This window comes from Suillus subalutaceus, assembly GCF_016647625.1.
Source record: "Suillus subalutaceus strain FC151 chromosome Unknown DFJ58scaffold_149, whole genome shotgun sequence".
Lineage (NCBI taxonomy): Eukaryota > Fungi > Basidiomycota > Agaricomycetes > Boletales > Suillaceae > Suillus > Suillus subalutaceus.
The window spans coordinates 18,474-40,248 of NW_024540398.1; the positions used below are offsets into that span (position 1 = coordinate 18,474).

The 21,775-nt window shown below is 49.3% G+C and overlaps 9 protein-coding genes across 9 annotated transcripts; 5 read left to right on the forward strand and 4 right to left on the reverse strand.

Annotated features, from left to right (window-relative positions):
- Positions 1–530: 530 nt before the first annotated feature.
- DFJ58DRAFT_630013 (uncharacterized protein) lies at positions 531–932 on the forward strand (the record flags this gene model as incomplete). Its single annotated transcript, XM_041381184.1, has 1 exon — positions 531–932. A coding segment is annotated over one exon (402 nt), but the record flags the coding sequence as incomplete, so codon positions are not given.
- Positions 933–1,412: 480 nt separating this feature from the next.
- On the forward strand, positions 1,413–2,629 carry DFJ58DRAFT_667921 (uncharacterized protein; the record flags this gene model as incomplete). The annotated part of the gene is made up of 4 exons (XM_041382656.1): positions 1,413–1,694; positions 1,745–1,996; positions 2,041–2,395; positions 2,454–2,629. The coding sequence occupies 4 exons, from the start codon at positions 1,413–1,415 to the stop codon at positions 2,627–2,629; spliced, it is 1,065 nt and encodes a 354-aa protein (XP_041238453.1).
- Positions 2,630–3,357: 728 nt separating this feature from the next.
- On the forward strand, positions 3,358–5,711 carry DFJ58DRAFT_667989 (uncharacterized protein; the record flags this gene model as incomplete). The annotated part of the gene is made up of 5 exons (XM_041382662.1): positions 3,358–3,529; positions 3,594–3,770; positions 3,823–5,160; positions 5,202–5,583; positions 5,639–5,711. The coding sequence occupies 5 exons, from the start codon at positions 3,358–3,360 to the stop codon at positions 5,709–5,711; spliced, it is 2,142 nt and encodes a 713-aa protein (XP_041238454.1).
- A 243-nt stretch (positions 5,712–5,954) lies between these two features.
- Positions 5,955–6,558, reverse strand: DFJ58DRAFT_667949 (bucentaur or craniofacial development-domain-containing protein; the record flags this gene model as incomplete). Its single annotated transcript, XM_041382658.1, has 2 exons — positions 5,955–6,393; positions 6,443–6,558. Coding segments are annotated over 2 exons (555 nt in total), but the record flags the coding sequence as incomplete, so codon positions are not given.
- A 1,038-nt stretch (positions 6,559–7,596) lies between these two features.
- Positions 7,597–8,437, reverse strand: DFJ58DRAFT_629846 (uncharacterized protein; the record flags this gene model as incomplete). Its single annotated transcript, XM_041381183.1, has 3 exons — positions 7,597–8,071; positions 8,119–8,303; positions 8,360–8,437. Coding segments are annotated over 3 exons (738 nt in total), but the record flags the coding sequence as incomplete, so codon positions are not given.
- A 908-nt stretch (positions 8,438–9,345) lies between these two features.
- DFJ58DRAFT_718605 (signal recognition particle, SRP19 subunit) lies at positions 9,346–10,354 on the reverse strand (the record flags this gene model as incomplete). Its single annotated transcript, XM_041384500.1, is given in 5 exon segments — positions 9,346–9,398; positions 9,418–9,741; positions 9,794–10,041; positions 10,088–10,208; positions 10,270–10,354. 5 exon segments carry the CDS (start codon positions 10,352–10,354, stop codon positions 9,346–9,348), a joined length of 831 nt encoding a protein of 276 aa, XP_041238457.1.
- Positions 10,355–10,874: 520 nt separating this feature from the next.
- Positions 10,875–11,078, forward strand: DFJ58DRAFT_812905 (uncharacterized protein; the record flags this gene model as incomplete). The annotated part of the gene is made up of 1 exon (XM_041391560.1): positions 10,875–11,078. A coding segment is annotated over one exon (204 nt), but the record flags the coding sequence as incomplete, so codon positions are not given.
- Positions 11,079–12,817: 1,739 nt separating this feature from the next.
- Positions 12,818–15,028, forward strand: DFJ58DRAFT_812906 (glycoside hydrolase family 18 protein). The gene is made up of 7 exons (XM_041391561.1): positions 12,818–13,394; positions 13,452–13,545; positions 13,597–13,742; positions 13,791–13,999; positions 14,050–14,480; positions 14,535–14,595; positions 14,645–15,028. The coding sequence occupies exons 1-7, from the start codon at positions 13,120–13,122 to the stop codon at positions 14,764–14,766; spliced, it is 1,338 nt and encodes a 445-aa protein (XP_041238459.1). The 5' UTR covers positions 12,818–13,119; the 3' UTR covers positions 14,767–15,028.
- Positions 15,029–20,009: 4,981 nt separating this feature from the next.
- On the reverse strand, positions 20,010–21,714 carry DFJ58DRAFT_110735 (uncharacterized protein). The gene is made up of 7 exons (XM_041378670.1): positions 21,376–21,714; positions 21,198–21,320; positions 21,098–21,139; positions 21,009–21,045; positions 20,765–20,961; positions 20,508–20,707; positions 20,010–20,458 (listed from the first exon to the last, which is right to left on the reverse strand). The coding sequence occupies exons 1-7, from the start codon at positions 21,407–21,409 to the stop codon at positions 20,165–20,167; spliced, it is 927 nt and encodes a 308-aa protein (XP_041238460.1). The 5' UTR covers positions 21,410–21,714; the 3' UTR covers positions 20,010–20,164.
- Positions 21,715–21,775: the final 61 nt, after the last annotated feature.

Genomic DNA, 21,775 nt, shown 5'->3' on the forward strand with positions numbered 1-21,775 from the left:
ACACGCATTGGCTCGACAAATCTGTATTTTGTAGAATATCAAGCGGAATTAATGGACAGATAAAAGCAGCACTGGCACACCAAGTAGTTACACGCTTGGCGGGTTGCAATCCAAACACAGTCACACATTAAATTCAGACTCCAAAATTAGGAGCACATACAAATATTTGGCGGGGAGGGAAGGAGGGGCTCACTTTCAATCTATAGCGTGAAGCCCACACAGGACTGTCCAATCAATCATATACGCATTGCAATATGCAACAAAACAACGGCTATATCGGCTTGCTCAGCGCGAAACTACAAAGATACATCATAGAGGAAATGCCGCTCGCCGACCTCATGAGTTTCAGTGGAACAAGGAAAGAAAATCGAAACGGAATCACAGATTACATGACAGTGCGACAGAGATCATTGTTCTGGCGCTATATGGACGATGTTGATGCTTTCATCGCATTGTTGGACAAGACAGGGAGCGTGGTATCTGGCTCCTGTGCACTGAGTCTTGTGCAGGCAGAATGAGGAGCAGTGGCTCCTAGAGACATGGATGTCTACATTACAGAGAAGTTTGAAACGGAGGTACTCAACCACTTCAAGGAGAAGGAGGGATATGAGTGTACGCAGGAAATGGTTACAAAAACCGAATATGAGAGCTCCACGATCTGCAAAATCCACAAACTAGTCAGAGGAGAAAAACAGGTCAATGTCATTGTGACTGACTGGAGATGCGCGCTTGCACCTATCCTGCAATTCCACTCCACCGCTGTTATGAACTACATCACGGCAAGCTCCATTGTATGCTTATATCCCCGCTGGACGACTACAAACAGAAGCTTAATCCACCCGCGGATATATCTGGAAAATTTAACTCACTTGAGTATGCTTTATGTATTGATGAAGTACAGAAGGCGAGGATTCAAAGTGAGTGCAGAGCCTTTCCAATTGGGAGATCACGTCTGTGGAGGGGGCCAGAACAATGCGAAGAAGAGCGGATACTGCCCCCATGCATTACGCAGTACAGTGGATGATGAAATTCTGAAGTGGAACTTCGGACCAACGCAGGTACTAGGAAATACTTCCATAATGTGCCAGGATATGCCCATCATGGTTTGGTGTCTCGGAGGGCACGAATGCGCGGAGGGCAACAAGGATGAAACAATTTCTTATATGTTAGTATCAGCTTGACGATAAACACAGAATAGAGTACTTAAACTGCAGTAGTGACAGCCAAAAAGGCAACGTGATGACAGCTAAATGACAACAGGGCATGGTTTGCTGACGAGAAATACCCCTCTTCAATGGACCGAAGCACATAAAAAGGTGAAGGAAAGGAAAGGGGAGAGAACCACACTCACTGATATTACCACAACCAACCAAATCCTGCACTCACAACGCTATCCCCCACGACCCACAACAATGGATGTTGACACCGCATGCTACGACAACCGCATTGAAGGTGGACTCTACGACGTCGTCATCCGTCAGCTCATGGCACTGCCCAAAGGGGTGTCTTTAGGTGATGCCACCTATAAAGACGACTTCATCCAAGACACCAGCATCCACACCGGAAACTTTACCTATAAATGTAAAGAAAATGGAGCTGAGTATGAGACTGTTCTGGTAGGAGAAATCTTACCTCGTCCTTGCGACACAAAGTTAAGTGCAATGGGCAACCACTACGTTGGCACTGCAGGCACTGTGAGTAAGATTTGCAGGCAGATTCAGTGATACTTACCGTCTTCAGTTAGCCGAATGTGATTGATGATAAGGCGAGGGTGAAAGGGGTGCTGGCCTTAGGAAAGCCAACACAGGCTACAGAGATGATGTACATCACTTTTGGAAACCAGATTGCCACGTTGGATGACATCATCCAAAGTGACATAGAAGAGCTGAAGAAGCAGAACAAGGACATGAACATCAAGGAGTGGACTGCGCATGGCGGATCCGACCAGACAGGGGTGCCAGAATATATCATTGTGAACACAGAACAGTTATATGCGGTAAGAACTCACCATCTCAAGAGTATGATGCTGAAGTATCACAGGTACCCAAGGCCATGCAACAGGCCATGCAAGGCAAGTGCGCAAGAGTAGCCAAAAAGGCGATCAGCAGCAGAGGCGAAAATCCGGACAACAAGGTCGGAGATATTTCTCCTACTGATACAGGTGCAAAGGAAAACACACATGAGGGCGCGGTCACGACAAATATGTTCTATGAACCTACGATGCTCCCAGATTATGGAGGAGATCTATTCCAACACATCAACGCCAAGCTCCGTCAACTCGATATCAGAGATGTCAACAACGAGCTGATCGCGCCTCAAGATTGGTACTCCAGCCTTAAACGTGGGACGCTTGTCATGGTCAGAGCAACTCTTCATGCATTCAACTGGAAGGAGCGTAGGGTGAGAATATCTGACCAAAAATTGACCAAGAACTCATGTTAACGACAATTCAGTTTATCAGCTAAACGCGCACACCATTCGGGTGATGGACCCCTCCAAGCTGGAGATGGAACCAGTAAGCTTCCAAGCCAACGGATCCGATTATGGCACAAGTGCGTCTACCTCGAAGTCACGTGCGTCAGATGCCATGGCAGGAGTGAAATTAGGAAAGAGAGAGCGAGAGGATTAGGCAACAAAGATCGGTTGGTCTGTGACATGTAACATGGAAGGTTGTATTTTTAGCAAAACATGTATGAGATGGCGTGATCTGAATGGTCGTGGCACTGTGAGAAAAAAAAACGGTAGCGGGCATTGCCACTTTAGCTGGCGCTATAACTTATTTGTTTCACCAGAAATGAACGTTAACGTTGAACGTAGCATGGCGGCATGTAACCCTAAGTACTGTGATGTGAATCTAATCAACATTTTCCACTGTAAGAGCACCCCGAGTCCATGCATGCCGCTAATGCCCGACGGACTACTTAGTACTAGTACGAGCTTGGCGGCAGGTTGACAGGAACTGTCTAGTTGCGAAAGCTCATCATGATGGGCCACCGAATTCTCATTAAACGATTTCTTGATGTGGTTCTTTTTCGCACCAGTTTATCATTATCTTCGACCGTTAGTTGACTCAAATATGAATCAGAAGGCACTGAGTACTGAGTACTGAGCTCTGAGCGCTGAGCCATGGGATGACTCCGACACGACACAAATGTGTCGGAGATCAATATTCGATGAGCAAGGCTTCAAGCTTAGCTTCGATGATTAGCGTCTATCCTTTCCTTTCACTACATAATGATATATTGGGCGTTTTAGCTACTTGCTTCAATAGTGCTCCAAGTTGCGAATCGCCACCAGCTGCGGAACTCCCAGCTTGGCTCTTCGTCCTTTTTCTACTCTGTTGTCATTCCAGTCCACATGCCAGGTCCTCGCGGAAAGACGAAGGCAAAAAAGCCAAAACCAATCGTTAATGTTCATTCCGTGACACGTGTCCCATCAGAGGAGTTCATCGGGTTGGTAGACGATATCGAGGGAGCTGAAGGATGGAACACGAGAGTCAAGGTACTGTGCGAGTTCCTCCAGTTACCGGGTGAGTATGCAGCATAGTCCGTCCCTTTGTTGGTTCGTTTCAAGCCCTAACTTTATTCCCAAAGATCTCTCTAGACGAAGTGGCTTGAAGAAAGTCCATGCCAACTTCAACGAAGTTTATCATAACATCGATGATGTCTACGTCGCAAATATAACAAACGAGAAAATCACCGGGGCAATCATCGGCATTTATACCAAGATGTGTGCCGATGCCATCCTCCGAGACAAGCTCTTTCAGAAAGGTACAGGTCGACCACACGGTTCTGTTGGTGAATTGCACTGACTATATTATAGGTTTGGTGTCTAAGATCACTCCTTTGATCAAGATTCCTTCCACGCGTTATCTTGCTCTCCGCGCACTTACTACCGTGACGCATCATGGGGGTGTCGATATTCGCAAAGAAATCTCACTCGAGTCCCCTTCCCTACTCAAGATCATACAAGAAAATCCAGATGATCTCAGGGCTGCCGAGATGGCGATTTCTACCATGGCTCATGCCATCGGCGCTGCAATCAACCAGGAAGATTCGCCGGCTCAAAAATACATCAAGGCGGCCAATATCAAAATTTTGATTCCAGTTGTAATAGATTTCATGCGCAAGCCTGGGGTTACCATTCAGCTCTTGCATCATGGTCTAGAATTGCTTACGCACCCTGTTCTCCACTGTTGGAGTGAATGCAAGACTTCTGCACCACTTCAGAATTTGCTTGTGGCTTGCCTGCGGAGTGCAGACCTTACCGTGCGTGTCAGCGCGCTGGGTGGCCTGCTTCGTCTCGAAGCCTTGTCTTCGGAGGAGGACCAGAGACATTTTGACCCTCAGAAGCTCATGACAGCAATCGAACGCCGTTTCCCTGACCATCTCGTTGATATCTTGACAGATTACGGCTCAATGCGCTGTGATACATTTCTTACTATGGCTTCGACCGCCGACAATCAAAAGGCGATGATGAAGTGTGCGCAGGACAAGGATCTTTATAGTCTTGGTCTAAAGCTCGCAGAACTTATCACCAGAACCGAGTTCTCTATCGCAGAAGGCGGCTTCCAGATGCAAGATCCCCGTACTGGAAAGATAGAAATCAACAGGGACATAGGTCTACCATTCATCATGTGGTCCGATGCACTGCCCCATTGCGCTAGAGCCATCCGTGCAAAGGGTCGTTCGGGAGAGGAAGATCTTGCAGATATGATTACCGCAAAGTTTTTCATTATCAGATCTCGCATCCCCGACGCCATCGAAGCTGCAAAGCGCGGTCTTCAACGCAACCCCAAATTCGCATACTTCTACTATGTGATCACGTTGGGTAAAGACCACTACGAGGGCTTGCGTTCTGCGAAGAAAGGCTTGAAGTGCCCGAAGATGACGCCGTTCGTACGCTTTGGACTCTTACATCGTGCTGTCGAGCTCGCAGGCAATCTGGGAGTATGTCGCATTCAGGAATCCAGCCCAGGAGATAGGAAATATGATGAGGGTGTTGCATTCCTTATGAGCGCGATGGAGGACGCAAAGGTTTACGCCACGGAGGCTCCCCCAGATGCAAGACACATGAAGAACGTGCTATACTGGTACATCTGTCTCACTCTTACCATCAAGGGACCAGATACACCAGCAGACCTTCAAGAGCTTCAGGTATGTCCACCGGCTTTGGCATTCAACGGTGTCTCTACAACCGAGCACAGGTCGCATTGAAGAAGTTGGGGTATGCCGACGAATTTAGCGTACTCCTGGGCACTATTCCCCCGAAAACGCAATTGCGTCTGACCCAGCAAAACATCGTCAAGCGCTACCCCACTGCTGTGGAAGAGTGGAAGGATCTGATTGCACGCTTTGACGAGGTGATGATGGACGAACGCCCCATCTCATTAGAGAAAGCTGAAGATGATCTTGCTGCGTGGCTTGACGACCTCCACATTGATCAGGGAGAGGAAGACGAATGTCAGCCACAGAGATGTTCGCATCCACGGGTCAGCCCGAACACCGTGGCGTTGTACAGGTGTTCGTGGTGCGGCAATCCCAGTGCTGCGCTGAGGAAGTGCAGTGGTTGTGAGAAAGCGAGGTAACTGGTTTATTTACTCTTGTCATAGGCGGATGTTTGACCAGTAATTCTCCAGGTATTGCGATGGTGGGTGCCAAAAGTCACATTGGTCTGAGCACAAGGCCATATGCAGGACGTCAATGGCCTGAAATATCCTGTCAATCTTCATTCTTGTTGTCATACCCGTTTCACGATCCGTCCCTCTTTGAACCGTTCCTCGTGCCCATCGCTCGAAATTCTTATCCCTCTCTGATTGCATTCCTGAATCCTCAGTAACTGCGATGAGGGTGGGTATGATTACTCAAAGTACTCTTGATGTTCCTGTATTGGTACAGTAAAATATGTATTATCATACACACGATTCGACTGCAATAACAACTTGTCCTCATGCCTTAAGTTCTTCGCCTTTTGTTCGACTTGCTCGCTTCATACGCATCCTCTCTCCTGTCCTCGACTCTTTTCAAAAAGTTCATCTTTTCCAAGTAACCACCTCCGCGTCGGTTAGCATCAAGTTCGTCCTTAATTTCACTCGACGTGACATGTGTGCGCCAGTCCATTGCAGATTTATCCAGAGTAGTAATCTTCTTGGCCTTCTGACTCGGTATGTCCGCTAGCGACGTGCGGGGCTTACGAGGACCTAGAGGTTTCCTTGTGGCAGATTTCTGTGCTGTAGGTTGTATGGGAGCTGCTGAACTCGATGCCGACGCGTTCACATCGGTGGTTGAAGACGAAGAATCAGGGGTTGGTGCAGCAGCAGACAACAACTCTGATGGATCCCACCGTGGCCACTTCTTCGCTTCTTCCGAGTCCTCGGGGACTTCAACCACTTCTCTTCACATCACTAAGCACACTGTAACAAGGAATGAGTGGGAGGACATACACTATATTCTTCCCTGCGAAAAGGTATCGTTTCTCGATCTTCACGAGCTTCTTTGGCGGTTCCTCAACCTTTGGAGGCGGTGGCGTGGTGACAGACGCCTGGAAACTGGCCCATAGAGCATCACGCGCACTATAGAGTAGGGTAAATATATTGAACCCACAGGGTCACCCGACACACCTCACTTTTTCTTCTCGACTAGATCTTCCTCTTTCACTTCATTGGCCACATTAGTTTCATCATTTCCTTCTTCATCTCCAGAGCTATCCGAGTCTAGTGTATTTGGTTAGATGAGAATATCCTCGATAGGTTAACCTGTTAACATACCTTGGTGTTCGGGAGGCGCGTAGTCCGGGTCATCGTCTTCGGAGTCAGATGTTGGATCGCGCAGTGGAGGAGACATTGTGTGGTGTTGTTTGATGTTGTTACATTTGGAGGTGTTCGAGAATGGTCGTCCGACGTCAACAAACATCAAACACCTCTTATGGCCACCCATCCATATTAACTCTTCAATAGCATGGCGGGTTATGTGGCGGCTAAGAGAGGTCATCGACTTGACCAATGGATAATCTCGCTTAACCGCATACATATACCAGTACTGCGTTTTCTTAAAGATTGCCTCGACACCCGGAGATCTTAATGGTAATCGCTGTTCTAGAGTGAATAGATAACTTAATCGCGCGCATACAGTGTACGATTTCCCTCGAAGGTTCTTGAGATCTTCCGACAAAGTAATGTACTGAAATGATGATTGAACCACTGACATAGCACCTCGATAACATAGTCAAAACTCGAAAACGACACAAAAACCATGTTGCCGCTACGCATGAGACCCGCCTGTGTAACAATCCTCATTTGTGTTTCCCTACGATGACAAAGGGACCACGAATCAGAACAAAACAATCGGATCGAGCGGCCAGTTACTCACCTGCGCCATTAGGCTTACCCCCCGCGCCTCCTTTGTTTTCAGTGGTGCCAGACCCAGCCTGTTGGGAGGGAGTCCCGTTCGGTTCAGCCGACGGTTTCTCATCTTTTGGAGGAGCTTGTGGCTTCTTGCCATCAGCCTTCGTCGTTGAGCCATTAGGTGAAAGTGGGTCCGTAGATACGTGCAAAGGATCAGATGGCTTGTGTGTTGTTGAATCAAAACCATTCGAGCCAAAGCCATTCATTCCGCTGAAACTGCCGAAACCGTTGAATGCACCAGACGAGTTTCTTGAGTGTCGACCTGCCGACATCTGTCTCGGCGGAATGCCAAACACCTCCCTTACCATATCCTCCATCTGCTCATCCTCAAAATCGTCGAAAGTAGGCGAGCGAATGCCGCTCTCCGCGGCTTGCTGCCGAGCACGCTCACGTGCATCCGCAAGGCGGAGGACGGTTTCCATTCCGAGCGGCATGCCCTCTGCGAGAGTCAGAGGCTTTTCACGTTTGCACATCGCGATGTATGCAGGGAGAAGGAGGGTTTTGTTGATATTATGTTCGTGATATGCCACGATCTTTTCGATCGGCTCAATTGGGAGTTTCTCGAGCTCGCGAATAGCGAGGTCTTTGATGTTGCAGAAGCTCCATCGATGGGCGAGCCTTAGGATGCTCAACCACGTCTCAAAGGGAGCATCGTAGACCGAATATTGGCTGGAATTACATGTGAGTAGGGACAATAACTCAGAGGTTGCACATACGGGTTGTAGATCACCCAGAGGAAGCGCTCAAAGTCTTCGCTCTTGACGTCGTCGAGGGTGAAAGGACTCGGAGCATCAGCTGTGCCGTGTTCCCCGCCATTGGGAGGGGCATCTAGCATCTGCCGCCATACCAATGATTCACGGTAGAAGAAGAAACTGTGTATACGGTAGAGATGGTTCCCGATCTGCAACGTTCGCCCCAGATCAGAATGGACGGACTGAGGAATACTCTGGGACTCACCAACACACTCATGTCCCCACCACGCAAGTAATAATCCTTGTGATTGATCACACGGCCTACGCTGCGATCTTGTGAGGAGCTCATGATGGAAGATGGAAGATGGGATATGGAAGAATGGAATGGTTGCTCGAAGTTGAGAGGGTACTACTACGTATATATGCTCTCAATTCAATTCCAGATCATCGGATGACCTATCATAACATGCGTCTTTCATGATGCGCGTTGTCATCTACGCCCTCAGGCTTCCATTTGATCACCAGCATGGTTTGCATGAGGCATGATGCACATTCGTGGCTGTCCAATCGTCGACTGCCAGTAAATTGAGGTAAGTCGCTTGTCTGCATTACTGCGAGTCTGCGACGACGGTCCTGCAATTTTTTTTTGTCAAGGCCTATTTGCGCTAATCGGCGCCGACCAATGCCCATCAGAGCGGGGAACTGACTATTTCGGACCATCATTTCGCCATCCAGTCGCCGCAAGGCTTCTACACCGCCCATATTTGATATTACAATCACGTTCACTTCACAAGAGGATGCGGGCGATCCACTTCAAGTTGCCTCAAGGCTATCAGGGGTTTGGGTCCGCAGTACTTGCTCCAAGCGCTCAAGAAGCATCAAGCGAAACGCAGTGTCTTACGAGAGGCGCTCGACCTCTAACCATACTTGCTCGCTGGCGAGGTCGCTGACCGGGAACCGGAAGGCAATGTAGGCAATATCGGTGTAAGACATCCTCCGCATAACATAAAACACATTTATGGCACTCTCTCCCAATCCTCCATCCCACAGCCATATTGGATCCTGCGGGAAGTACCGACGTTAGCTGGTGTCATCAGACTGCAGGGCTATGGTCGAACATCCCTGAATGTTTCACCCATTTGAAATGATCCAGCAGTACTTGCGTTGGAAATTCACCACCAGAGTTCAACAATTCACGAGTGTTTTCAAGTATTTCGTACAGGACAATTTGCACCACAACCGAGTCCTAAATCATCCCCTAACTCTGAGAACCTTCCGTTTACCTTTTTGTATACCCGGTTGGCCTGGAGCAGGCTCCTGCACCTGGCTCCTGCGCACTCATACCAGCTTTAACGGTCTCGATGAGCATTCCCGTGGGTAAAGCTGGTGAGTAAGGAGATACTCGGCTTGCCAAAGCTGGCAGAGGTTGTGGAGGTGTAGGCAAGCGCTGTTGACTTGACTTGGAAAGCTGGACGGCAACACCAGAACCCGCTTTGGACTTCTGCTTGCCTTTCGCGGACGTGGGAGGTTTGACCGCTGGCTGAGCGGCAGACACTGGGGGCGGGGTCATTACGTATGGTGGGCGGGGAATATTATCTTGTTTTATCCGTTGGATCTGGAAGGATATCATCTCCAGCAGCTGTTTTTCTGATCATATTTGAGTTATCAGAGAAGATTATCGCAGAATGAATTCACGCACTCGTTTTGATCGCGGGGTTCATCAGCCGCCCATCTTTCTTCCACTGCACGCGTACACGGCCAGGGTTTTCCCAGTCTCTAGGATGAGATTTCTGCACTTCGTGCAAGGTGCCTAATCCAAGCCGGCTAGTCGCATCGGCGATATCCTTGCTCAAAGGCCACCAAACGCTCTTTTCGCGCGCTATCCGGCGCTCACCCGTCCCATATGGCCGTTTTGCATCGATATAGATAGGGTAGATGCACGTCCATCTAATAAATTCTTAGCAAGCGAAGGACAGTTATATGGATAACGTACTTCTTATAAGGCGTGATGTCAGTGATAGTATTGGATGGTTGACCTTGCGATTGACCAGACGATGTTGGGGCGTGAAATTGTGATTGTGATTGTGATGCTTGGCCTAGCGCAGACATATCGTCTGATTCGGACTCGCTGTCCTCATTCGTCGGAATGCCCTATCTCTTTGAGTAGGGGCCCACGCGGCCCAGTATTGAGTGGACGCGATGGGAGCGGAAGTTCAGTGTCATCATCGAATTCTTCGATTACTGCTGTGCGACGAGACATGTTTAACCTGCAGAACCTATCCTATTAGTGGAATTTGGCACTGTAATGGCTTGGAAGGTTGTACTTACGGCGTCGACTAAGTATGAGGCAAGGAAGAGAGGATTTCTCACGCCTACTCACATTCATGCTTTCACGATGTTGCATACGGCGGCGGCGAGCACAGTCATGAAGCTCATTTTGTAGGTATTTCTTAACCCTGAATATCATAACATATCTAACTTATGGATTGCAGCTTTGTGCTTTTATGTGTCGTGAATATTATTCAGGCCCAACACGTTGATCCGAGACAGACTCAAAACCGGACTGTCACTTGTCGCCCATTTGGTGCATGTGAACCATGTCCGGTAGATGCTGTATGTTTTCTGACGTATGAATGTGCTGGACGGATATTTAACAGAACTGTAGCTTCATGAACCCTTCTGTCATCCATTCGGCAACCGACAACTCATGCATTGTTCGAACACGACCACACCTACAACGAGACCCCCTGATGAACCGTACCCTATATCTCCACCCCCAGGAGCTCTCGGGAGAGACTCCTGCATGGCAGCCTTGCGGCCGCGTTCCCGCAAAAGAGCGTGCGGATTTTTACGAATTCGTGGCGTGCAACCTGTTTTTCGCTACCGTCGCCATAGCCATTTCCCTATTTCGCTCTCGAAGAGTCGAGGCACACCAGGCCAGACGTATTGCTGTACGAATCGGACTTGTTAGAGGTGGTGGATAGGATCGTGGTCGAGACTTTGCCTCGAGGCAGCCTGTTCGGTTTCATGTTCATGGCTGAGGAGGGATGCTGTGTTCGTTATGAACTCGGACGACAAACATGCTGATTGCTGCAGGCAGCTGAGAAAACGGGGTACAACACAGTTAGATGTGCGGAGTCCTCGCGTTGGCGCTTCTTTCTTACCCGTATTTTGACAACATGTTCGCAGCGCGTCTCGAATATGTTGTATTGACGGTGATTAGATGATGCTGGTGATTGGTGGGCGCGGTCTTCTCACTTGGCCTTCATGCTGAACCTTGTCGTTCAGGGTTTGCGCCGTGTAATTTTTGCGAACACCGAGGGATAGCTCTTGTGAAGGGTGTAGACAGTGAGAACTATTGTACACTATGTCCCCGACTCTCACGACTAGAAATATTCATATGTTGACATGTAGAATTTACACTGGATCTGATCGATGGGCATCGCGAAGTGTAGCTGGACGACAACAATGGATGGAATACATACATACGTTAATAACTCAAGTGACTGCTGTGTGATGGACTCTAAGTCTCGACTGCCCTGCAACCGATCATTCGATTCAGAACGACGGCGACCTAGTACGCGAGCGTTGTGAAAGCTTCCTTAGTAAAACTCATTTCCGTCAGCGAAGACCATTTATTGAGATTTATCACCATGATGATCGCGTACAGTCGTGCTGAGCTACGTAGCATTAGCAGGGCAGAATCGAAGATATTGATTGTTGTATCTGATGTTGGGTCAGCGGCCACTGGAGACTAGTAAGAAGTTCTGCCTAATAGATAGACTTTTTTCTATGGCAAATTCTCGCTCCTGTCCATCAGTGATGATGGCGTTATTAATAGCTCAACGGACTGAAATCGGAGAACGTGCTCACGTCATGATCACAAGTTGTCGTGCCTTGGAGACCTTTGGCACATATCGAGTCCGACAGCTACGTAGCCTAGCAGTAGAGCCCGTGGTAGAGACTTGACCCCGACATTCGAGCAGGTACCTAATCAGTGATCACGAACAGCCAGCGCATGTCACATCTGCTCGAATGATGCTTTTTTAGAGATCAGGTGTGCATCAAACCTTATAGGGTCATCTCGATTCCTGGAAATAGAAAAAACAACACCTTCTCCGAGTCACCAATGCATTGGACCCGTGAAGACGAAGCTTTGGTCCTTGGGCGCATTTAAAATAACTCAACGGACTGAACTCGGGAGTCGGAGGACGTGCTCACGCCATGGTCACAGGTTGTCGTGCCTCGGAGACCCCTGGCACATGTCGAGCCCGTAGCCTAGCAGTGGCAGAGACTTGACCTCGACATTCGGGCAAACACCGAATCAGTGATCGCGAACCGCCAGCGCATCTGTTTGAATGATGATTTTTGTAGAGATCTGATTGAACCAGGTGTACACCAAAGGGTCATCTCGATTCCTGGAAATAAAGAAGCAGCGCCTTCTCCGAGTCACATTGGACCCGTAAAGACGAAGCTTTGTCAATGGTCCTTTGGCATGGATTGGGCCGCATCTGCCATTTATCAATGGACAAAAAGTCTGCGGTCACAAGTATGATCACGAAATGAATTGATCGATCCTCGGTGGATACTAGTTCCTGTGGCCAGTTAAAAGTTAAGCGTTAGTGCTGATCAATCGATTGGGAAGGATCTTCAAGTTACCAAGTGGACAAGGCTACCAATGAACAATGCCCAAGTGTTTAGCGTGAGAAAAAGCGCTCATAGGGTGACCACTGTCTGACCATGTGCATAATGAACAAAAGAAGAACAAAAGTGCGTGTAATTTAGGTCTAGTGGTGCCGCATTGATCATGCACGATATGAAAGTCCAGTCCACACGTTGTTTCAAAACTACAAAAAGGCCGTCTGCCTGTCTACTCGTTCTTTACTTTCCCCGTCTGATTTTCAACTGCTTCAAGGCCTGGTCCTGATTGCAATTAGTGCTCTAGCTAGCACCTATTCACAACTTTCGCTTTCAAGTTCATTCACTCACTGTCGACGTCCATCTTTTTTAAAACTTTTGATCATCATGAAATTTTCTCTGGCGATAGCTTCTCTGCTGGCGCTGCCGTTTGCAGCTGCCGCCCCAACTTGCTCTCTCAAATCTTCATCTGCTGCTAGTGCCACCACACCTACATCGACTGCCACTACACCTTCCTCGACTGCTACCTCCCCAGGGTCTACTTCCACGCCTGCGAACCCTGGCAATGGCTCTATCGCAATGGCTTGGTTTGCTAACTGGCACACCGACTACACGGTTGCCGACATTACGTGGAAGGGCTTCAACAGAATAGCTTACTTCGGGTGAGTTTAATTACCCCTCGAAATCATTATGCAAACTTTTCTCACTTTGGTATACAGAGCTATCACCTCCGCTAATGGTGCCGCTACAATGACTGTCGGTGACAGCGATCCTAGCGGCCCTGTCACCTTCGTCACTGCCGCCAAGCAAAATGTATGATTGTACTTTCTTTTTGTGGCCGATGGTTGGCTTACTAGACAACAGAACGTTGTCCCTGTATTGACTGTTGGTGGTTGGGATGGTTCCATATATTTCTCATCGTCTATGTCCACCTCAAGCAACCGTACGACTTTCGTCCAGTCGATCGTCAGCATGGTGAACCAGTATGGCTTCGAAGGTGTTGAGTTCGAGTATGTATATTTAATTTGACACGGTTATTCTCGTTGACATTTTTACAGCTGGGAGTACCCTGGTAGCACCAACGGTCTTTCTTGCAACACACAGTCGTCTCAGGATACTGCCAATCTTCTGTCTACGCTCCAGGAACTGAAGACAGCGTTGCCGAATGTCTCTTTCTCTGCTGCTACCCCTGTTAACCCATGGAACGATGCTACTGGGACCCCATCGACTGACCTATCCAGTTTTGCCCAGGTTTTGGATTACATTGGTTAGTAGATTGGTCAATGCTTGCCGTTATAGTCGTTAATATTTCTGCAGAAATCATGAACTACGACGTGTACGGCGACACTTTCAGCAAGGTTGTGGGCCCCAACTCTCCTTTAGACGACTCCTGTGCTCCAACTGCTGACCAAACTGGCTCTGCGACTTCCGCCGTCAAGCTCTGGACTGCCGCAGGGTTCTCTGCTAAACAGATCATTCTTGGTGTACCTAGCTACGGACACGGCTACTCCATTAGCCAATCTGCAGCTGTCCAGAATAACAACACGTTGGCCTCATACCCCAGTTTTAACACCAACAACCCCGTCACCGGTGACAGCTGGGATGCTGCCGGTCCAGACGCTTGCGGCGTTAATCAACCTGCTTCCGGGGACTTCAACTTCTGGGGACTCATTAATGCCGGTTTCCTGAACCAGGACGGTAGTGTTGCTTCCGGTATGATCAGCACCTTCAACAACTGCAGCCAGACGGTACGTAATCCTTGTCCGCGATTTTTTCACCGGTCTAATTCTTGTTTTTGTTAGCCCTACGTCTACAACCCTAACACACAAGTCATGGTAGCCTATGACAACGCCCAATCCTTCAGTACGTTTTTTCGCTCTAAGCAGATGGAATTTATCTGATTTGCCTGCAGCCGCGAAGGGCAACTTCATTACACAGTCTGGCCTGGCTGGTTTCGCCCTGTGGGAGATGGGCGGCGACTACAACAACATTCTTTTGAACGCCATCAATGGAGCTATCTCTGGCTCGTCATGATTACCACCCTGCGATGATTGATTCATCCGCATCTCACACTGACGCTACTCACCATACCAAATATTGTACAGCACTGCGGTGGATCCGCTCAAGTTGCCCAGAGTTTTGATATTACCTGCTGGGATCGGGGTCATCTGGAATGCCATGTTACGGGCTTATATTCGCATTTGTATTACTTGCTCAACATGCATCATTTGTTGTACTCGGTGTATCTTATATACTAACATCTGCTATGAAATGCTACTTGGTTTGTGGAAAGATATAACTTACGTCGGCCGGCTGGGCTACTGGTTCGCCTCAAGTTTGTACTACGCGTCCGACTGTAATAGAAGTGCTCACTCCCATAACCAGCTTACCAGCGAGCACTGAGACCGATCGAAACAAGTATCCGATCTCGAGCGGCCCATACACTTTGCCGCAATCTCCACCACTATCGTGGCTACTTTGGAGTGTAGAGTGGTCTCGGTGCTCAGCTCATTACGGTCCAGCACATTTTGGCCAGCTTGACGCCAGGGCGTCGTTTCAGGAATCAAGATTAGCCTGGCTTCAAGCGGTCGACATTTGAGTACAAGTCGCAAGTTCAAGTGCGTCATCCCTCGAGATAAGTTACAATCTATTGGCCTTGGTCCTTCAAGTTGAGTCAACCGTGGACTCAGCCCAGAGCTGCAGCGGGTACCTACTGGCAAACCTGCACAGTATAGCAATATCATGGGATACCACTGGATGATTAATATAAGAGTGCGACATGCTGGATCCACACACAGTGACCACCCATGACTGCAAGAGTACCATCAGATATCTCTCGTGGTTACTGGAGTCGGATGAACAAGAAAAGGGTAAGCTTCAGATGCACTCAGGCTATTAGACGTACAAGTGACGCAGGAGCACCTTTTTGCGGTGCATATTCTTGTTCACGACAAGCCAGAGGGCTACGCAGAGTCCAGACTCCCCAACTGGCAGAATCCCACTGCAGATTGAGATGGAATATCTATAGGACATCATCACTTGCGAGCGTGGAAGGAACAACTTTGGAACAACTGTCTTCATTCGTCTATCATAATCGATGTCGTACTGGGAAAGATTAATTATGGTCTTCATCACATGCGAACTTTCCATATCTACTTTTTGAATTTTTGGTGATGACTATTTGGCATGGCATGCATGTACCCTTACTACTAGAACCAAGTAAGCGCTCGCTGTGTTAACGGCGGCCTTGTCCCGATACCGGTTCCACCAGTACCCTCTAATACCGGTGAGCCTTTCTTAGCACTGAAAAAATCCATCTAGCCGGTCTCGGACAGCTCTTAAGCTTTGCAATCTCCTTGTTGATCGTTTCGCTACTCACTGGTAGCTCATTACCGTCCACAAGCCAACATACATACTGGACGGCCTGACGCTAGAACATCCCTGCACTCCTTCAAGTCTTCCCTCGAAATATAGATCATCCCTATGATTTCAGACCCTACTGTCCAACCAAAAACTAGTATTTCTTCGGGAGCCGAGTTGCCCAGAAGTTCCATCTTACATCTTATCAACATTCATCAATGGATCAATGTCGGTTTACATCTTGTATCCTCTCTCGGCTCTCTGACCTCGTCAACAGTTCCTGGTGATCATCGATCATCTGAAGGAATTTGGGAGAAGCTGTCTCAAATTGCAGTTAAGGGTGCTGCATATGACTCCCGTGAACGCCAGCCCCATCCAAAATGTTTGGAAGGGACCCGGACGGTCCTTCTCAACCACATCCACGACTCTTTAGACAACCGAGAACATGGTAGTCGACTCATTTGGCTGCACGGGTACCGCGGGCGTCGGAAAGTCTGCTGTTGCGTTCACTGTAGCTGAAAGAATGAGAGGGATGGCGGTGACAGGGTGTACGACGAAAGAAAAGCGGCTTGCGGGATCCTTCTTTTTCTCGCGCAATGAACACAAAACGCTCTACCACTGAATATTTTTTTGCGACGCTTGTCTACCAGCTTGCCAGGAATTTTCCCAGCATCCGCGAGGATGTAATCAGAGCTATCCGCGAAGATCCCGCAGTTCTCGACCCAGACACATCCCTTCACAATCAGATGGAAACACTCTTTCTCCGACCTCTTCAAAACCTTCGATTCAGACTGCGTGACAGCGCACCTTTGGCCTTTATCGTTGATGCCCTTGACGAATGCACATCCAAAACCGATCTCGCTGATCTCATCTCCCTACTTGGCAAGGCTCTTCGTGAACCTGACCTTCCCGCGGTCCAGATCCTGCTCACGAGTCGCTCGGAAGCACATATCTGTGAAGCGATGCGCGAAGAAAAGGTACACCCGCTGATCTGCGAAATACCAGTGAAAACATCTGGGGAAGGAGTTGCTCCCATCATCTCGTTAGACGGCGCAGACGTCGACCATGACATCTATATCTTCCTGGAGCATTCCTTCACAAAGCTTCAAGGTCACATTTCTAATTTCCCACGCCCAACGCCAGATGAACTTGCGCGGCTGGCGAGCCGAGCTGGCAGACGTTTCATTGTGGCGTCTACGATGATGAAGTTCATCGATGATGGATACAATAATCCCCGCAATCGGCTTCAGCTCATGCTCGACCTAACGAGTGAACTACTGCCAGGAACGGAGGTGTATGAACTATACAACCGGATTCTCCTGACATGTGCAGACCCCAAGCGGGCATACATGCATTTATCTGTGGTTGCTGCTCTTGCGGAGCCTATGTCGATCTCGCAAATCTCTGAACTTCTTGGCCCTGGTCAGGGCAAGGATGTCGAGTTGGTTCTAATGCAGCTACGGTCTGTCATGGATATCCCTGCCGATACCAATCTCCCCGTGAATATCTATCACTCGTCCCTTCGTGACTATGTTTCCAACCCTTCAAATTGCAGCCTCCCTCAAGTGCACTCTTTACTCGCACAATCCTCCTTCCTCTTGATGATGCAGGAGATTCCAAAAAGCTCGGCTCTCCTGGATGCGCTCTCAGGCATAAAGAAGCAGAGCCGAGCTATGGAACTCGACGACCCCCACAGGTTAAAAGACTTATTAGCCTTTATTGTCCAACCCCCGGAGCCATTGCAAGTTCTTAGGGGTCTGGTATGGCTCCGGGGAGATCGCTCTTTGGTTTTATCCTGGCTAGGGACCTTGGACGGGCATGCCTGGTTGCAGACCCAAGGAGGGAAAGACTGGCTGCTGACCAAGGAGGGAAAAGCCTGGCTACAGACCGGTGGTGGAAAGGGTTGGTTGATGACCGAGAGAGGGCGATCGTGGCTGCAGACTGTGGCTGCAGACCCGACAAAGCAGGAGTGGCTCGAGACCAGGCATGTGCGAGGGTTGCTGGAGCCACAGATTGTGCGGGGGCAGCTGGAGAATATTCGCCAGGGAGATTGGTTTCGAACTTTGGGCGAGCGAAGATGGTTGCAGACTTCGAATGGGCAAACCTGGCTACAGACCCGGAGCGGACACGCCTGGCTGCAAACTCGGCGCGGGCAGAATTGGGCACAGACCTCCGACGGGCGAGTATGGCTGTGCACTCAAAGCGGGCGAGAGTGGTTGCGGACCCCTAACGGACGAGAGTGGTTACAAACATCAATTGGGCGAGAGTGGTTAGAGACCCAGAGTGGATTAGGGCAGGGGATTCAGAGCGAGTGGCTGTGGACTCAGAGCGGACAAGACTGGCTGCGAACCCGGAACGGGCGAGAGTGGCTGCTGACAGAGAGTGGGCAAGATTTGCTGGAGACCCAACGGGGCCGAGAGTGGCTGGAGACCTGGCGCGGCCGAGAGTGGCTGCACAATACGACTGGGCGAACTTGGCTGGTGACACAGAGTGGTCAAGAGTGGCTACAGACACAGAGTGGCCGAGACTGGTTACAGACACAAAGCGGGCAAGACTGGCTACAGACCTGGCGCGGGCGAGATTGGTTACAGACCCAGGGAGGGAACGAGTGGCTGCAGACTGGTGGCGGGCAAGACTGGCTGCAGACTCGGAGCGGGCGAGGCTGGCTGCATATCCAAGGCGGGCAAGAGTGGCTGCAGACCTGGGGCGGGCGAGAGTGGCTGCAGAACTCGGGCGGGCAAGACTGGTTGCAGACCCAAAGCGGACAAGATTGGCTGCACATCCCGGGTGGGCGAGAGTGGCTGCAGACCAAGAGTGGAAAAGATTGGCTACAGAACACGAGCGGGCAAGACTGGCTGCAGACCTCGCGCGGCAGAGATTGGCTGCAGACCCCAGGCGGGCTAGAGTGGCTGCAGACACAGAACGGGCAAGACTGGCTGCAGACACAGAGCGGGCGAGATTGGCTGCAGATCGAGAGCGGGAAAAACTGGCTGCAGACTCAGAGCGCACGAGAGTGGCTGCAGACCCGGAGCGGGCGAGAGTGGCTACAGACGCCCGATGGTCAAGCATGGCAGTCGACCCCTGCGGCATCTGTCTTGGTAACAATGGAAGAATTCTCGAGCACGCTGGAAGCACTCAACGAGTACACGATCATCCCAGAATTACCTTTACTGCCAGCCTTTCAAGCAATTCAGCAGTTCAAAAGCTTGCCGGATTTCTTGATGTTTCCAGCAGCCCCTAGCATTAAGGCGCGTTGCACTGCCACGAAATCTATCTTTACTAGGCAAGCCTTTTTCACCACACGCGGACATCTTCCATGCAATGCAGCACTTTGTGGCGTTTGCAAATGGGGCACGGGAGCGAAGTCGATCATCTTCCCACGTTCTCAAGTATGCATGCCAATACTGGGCGTTCCATCTTGCGCAAGCTCCAAATCTGTGGGACGACACTCTCCACCACTTATTTGAGTCTTTCTGGAACCGCACGCTTCTCTCCTGGCTCGAAAGACAGTGGTGTTTGAACGGTCTGCGGTCTTGCCTCGTCATTTTGTCGGAAGCACAGAAACTTGCAAAGGTGTGTAATTCCAATGATTCTGAATCTTGCGACTCAGCACCTGACCTGTGCACACAGGAACATCTTCATCACGCTTCAGAGTCATCTCAGGCTTCAGTTTGAAGCTGTTACTTTGAAGCAAGATATCACTGTCTCATTATCTCACAGATCTTTTCTTTTCTTTTTATTGTTTACCGCAATCATGAAATACATAATAAAACCATTTCTTTTGTGAACAATTCTTGCACCTATTGTACAGTTATGTATGATGAAATGTAGCAACGCACAGCGTCCATCCTCGGCTCTTCATTTTCGACTTGGATGTCACCTCGACTTCTAGTATAAGACACAGACAGGTCGGGGACAAGGTCGTAGTCATCTACTTAGATTCGCAAAGCACTGCCATGGCATAAATACAACACTTCAGTACAACTCATATAAGATATATTCCATGATGGTAATATGAAAACCCAGGCTACCATCTTCTTTCGCAACTTCCTAATCGATCGTCGCTCGCTAGCTAGCTACTCTTGATACTGGTGCCCTCTTCGGCGTAATGGACACTTGCGCCTTTAGCTTCATCCTTCGACTTCATCCCCCTAGTCTGCACCCTGATCTGTCTTGAGGTTATCCCCTTCTGTAAAGAAAACGACGTCATGGTATTTGTGCTGCTACCCATCGGTGCCATGATGATACTCGTGAAGACTCCATTGGATGCGAATGACTGGTCGTGGTCGAATGTGTCTTTTGAGTATACGCGGTATAAGAAGGTCACGATCACCAGGAGATTGCAGATGGTGAGACTGAGGGCTGCCTAATTTCGGTCACATTTTGCAAAGCAGTGAGGACGGAAGAATGCTTACCTTGATGTGCGCAACCATGAGCGTAGTTGTGTTAAAGATTCCGAGGATGAGGAGTATAGAGTGAGGGATTGTGACGGCGGTAATTAGAAGCGATGCGCAAAATGCACATTGCACCAGTAATTTTCTGCTACGCAAAAGGCCTACGTTTTTCAAAAGATAAAGCGGCGCGGCAACGAGGGAAACATCCGCCGCGATGTCCGCTAAATTACCAATGATCTGAGAACCATAGCACCCAAAGAAAGTACATAGGTACTGACTGGTCAAAATCGAGAGCGCCACCGACTTGCCCAGGCGGCAGGAGTCGAATTTGCAGATACTGATCTTCTGAACGAGCAGCGCGGCCCACATACACGCAAAGGATACTGCGATGAGACGAGTAATCTGTTTGTGGATCTTGGATCCCGAGTGGTTGGCGACGGGGATGATCGAGAAAATGATGCTCATGCGCGCAGCCCTGAACTAGTCAGTTAGAAATGTAACCGAGTGGGCTATGATGCGCACCACAGCACACTGGTAAAAGCGATTGCGAGAATCCATGCTGGGAGTGGTATGGATATGACTTATTATATGCGAAGTCAAGTACTACTCACTACTTATCGCTTCGTCGATCCAGATACATGCCAGGCAAACAACTGAGGGGATGTATGTGGTTGGTTTACTGTCCAAGGCAACGTACAAGGAAAATTCTACCGTCTGCGACCAACGCAAATGCCGCCCATGCATCTTCCCACCATAACTGATGCATCCGGCCTCTGTAAACGAGCCTGAAGATGGTGCAGATGATGGCAATACTGTGCGATACCGACCCCACGACTTTCCGGATGATGATAAATATAACAGTGCCCAATACTAGCAACTTGCGACTCACCACTCAGCCGATACGAGTAGCATAATGCCACCATCAGATATCTCGCATAGACAAGGAGAAGGCCCTAAGTTTTAAATGCAAATTGTGAAGACCGACCATATATATGACGCAGGATGGAATTTTTTCATGTTCTTATATACCTTGTCGCGGAATTTCTAACGATGATAACCTGCAGGGTCACGCAGACACTTAGTAGCCCCGACTGGTAAGTAAAGTCTCACCAAATGTGTGGTGTCTGTCACGGAGGACGGGATTACGAACTTCGCTTCCTCCCACGCGCGTCGAGTTATCGACTGCAGCGGAAAACACTACTCGCAGACTTGAAGTTTGATCAGCCTGAGAGTCCCCACCATATGCAGAGAGTCTTACCTTACTAGAATCGGTTGTATTGGTCAGAAGA

What these genes read in the sequence shown, in the direction of transcription:
- DFJ58DRAFT_812906 (XM_041391561.1), top strand. Translation starts at nt 13,120, where the DNA reads ATGAAATTTTCTCTGGCGATAGCTTCTCTGCTGGCGCTGCCGTTTGCA. An exon ending in TCACTGCCGCCAAGCAAAAT is followed by an intron (nt 13,546 to 13,596) that starts GTATGATTGTAC and finishes ACTAGACAACAG; the next exon opens with AACGTTGTCCCTGTATTGAC. An exon ending in TCAACAACTGCAGCCAGACG is followed by an intron (nt 14,481 to 14,534) that starts GTACGTAATCCT and finishes TGTTTTTGTTAG; the next exon opens with CCCTACGTCTACAACCCTAA.
- DFJ58DRAFT_110735 (XM_041378670.1), bottom strand. Translation starts at nt 21,409, where the DNA reads ATGGTGGCATTATGCTACTCGTATCGGCTGAGTG. An exon ending in CTACTCGTATCGGCTGAGTG is followed by an intron (nt 21,321 to 21,375) that starts GTGAGTCGCAAG and finishes TCATCCGGAAAG; the next exon opens with TCGTGGGGTCGGTATCGCAC. An exon ending in GCTTTTACCAGTGTGCTGTG is followed by an intron (nt 20,962 to 21,008) that starts GTGCGCATCATA and finishes TGACTAGTTCAG; the next exon opens with GGCTGCGCGCATGAGCATCA.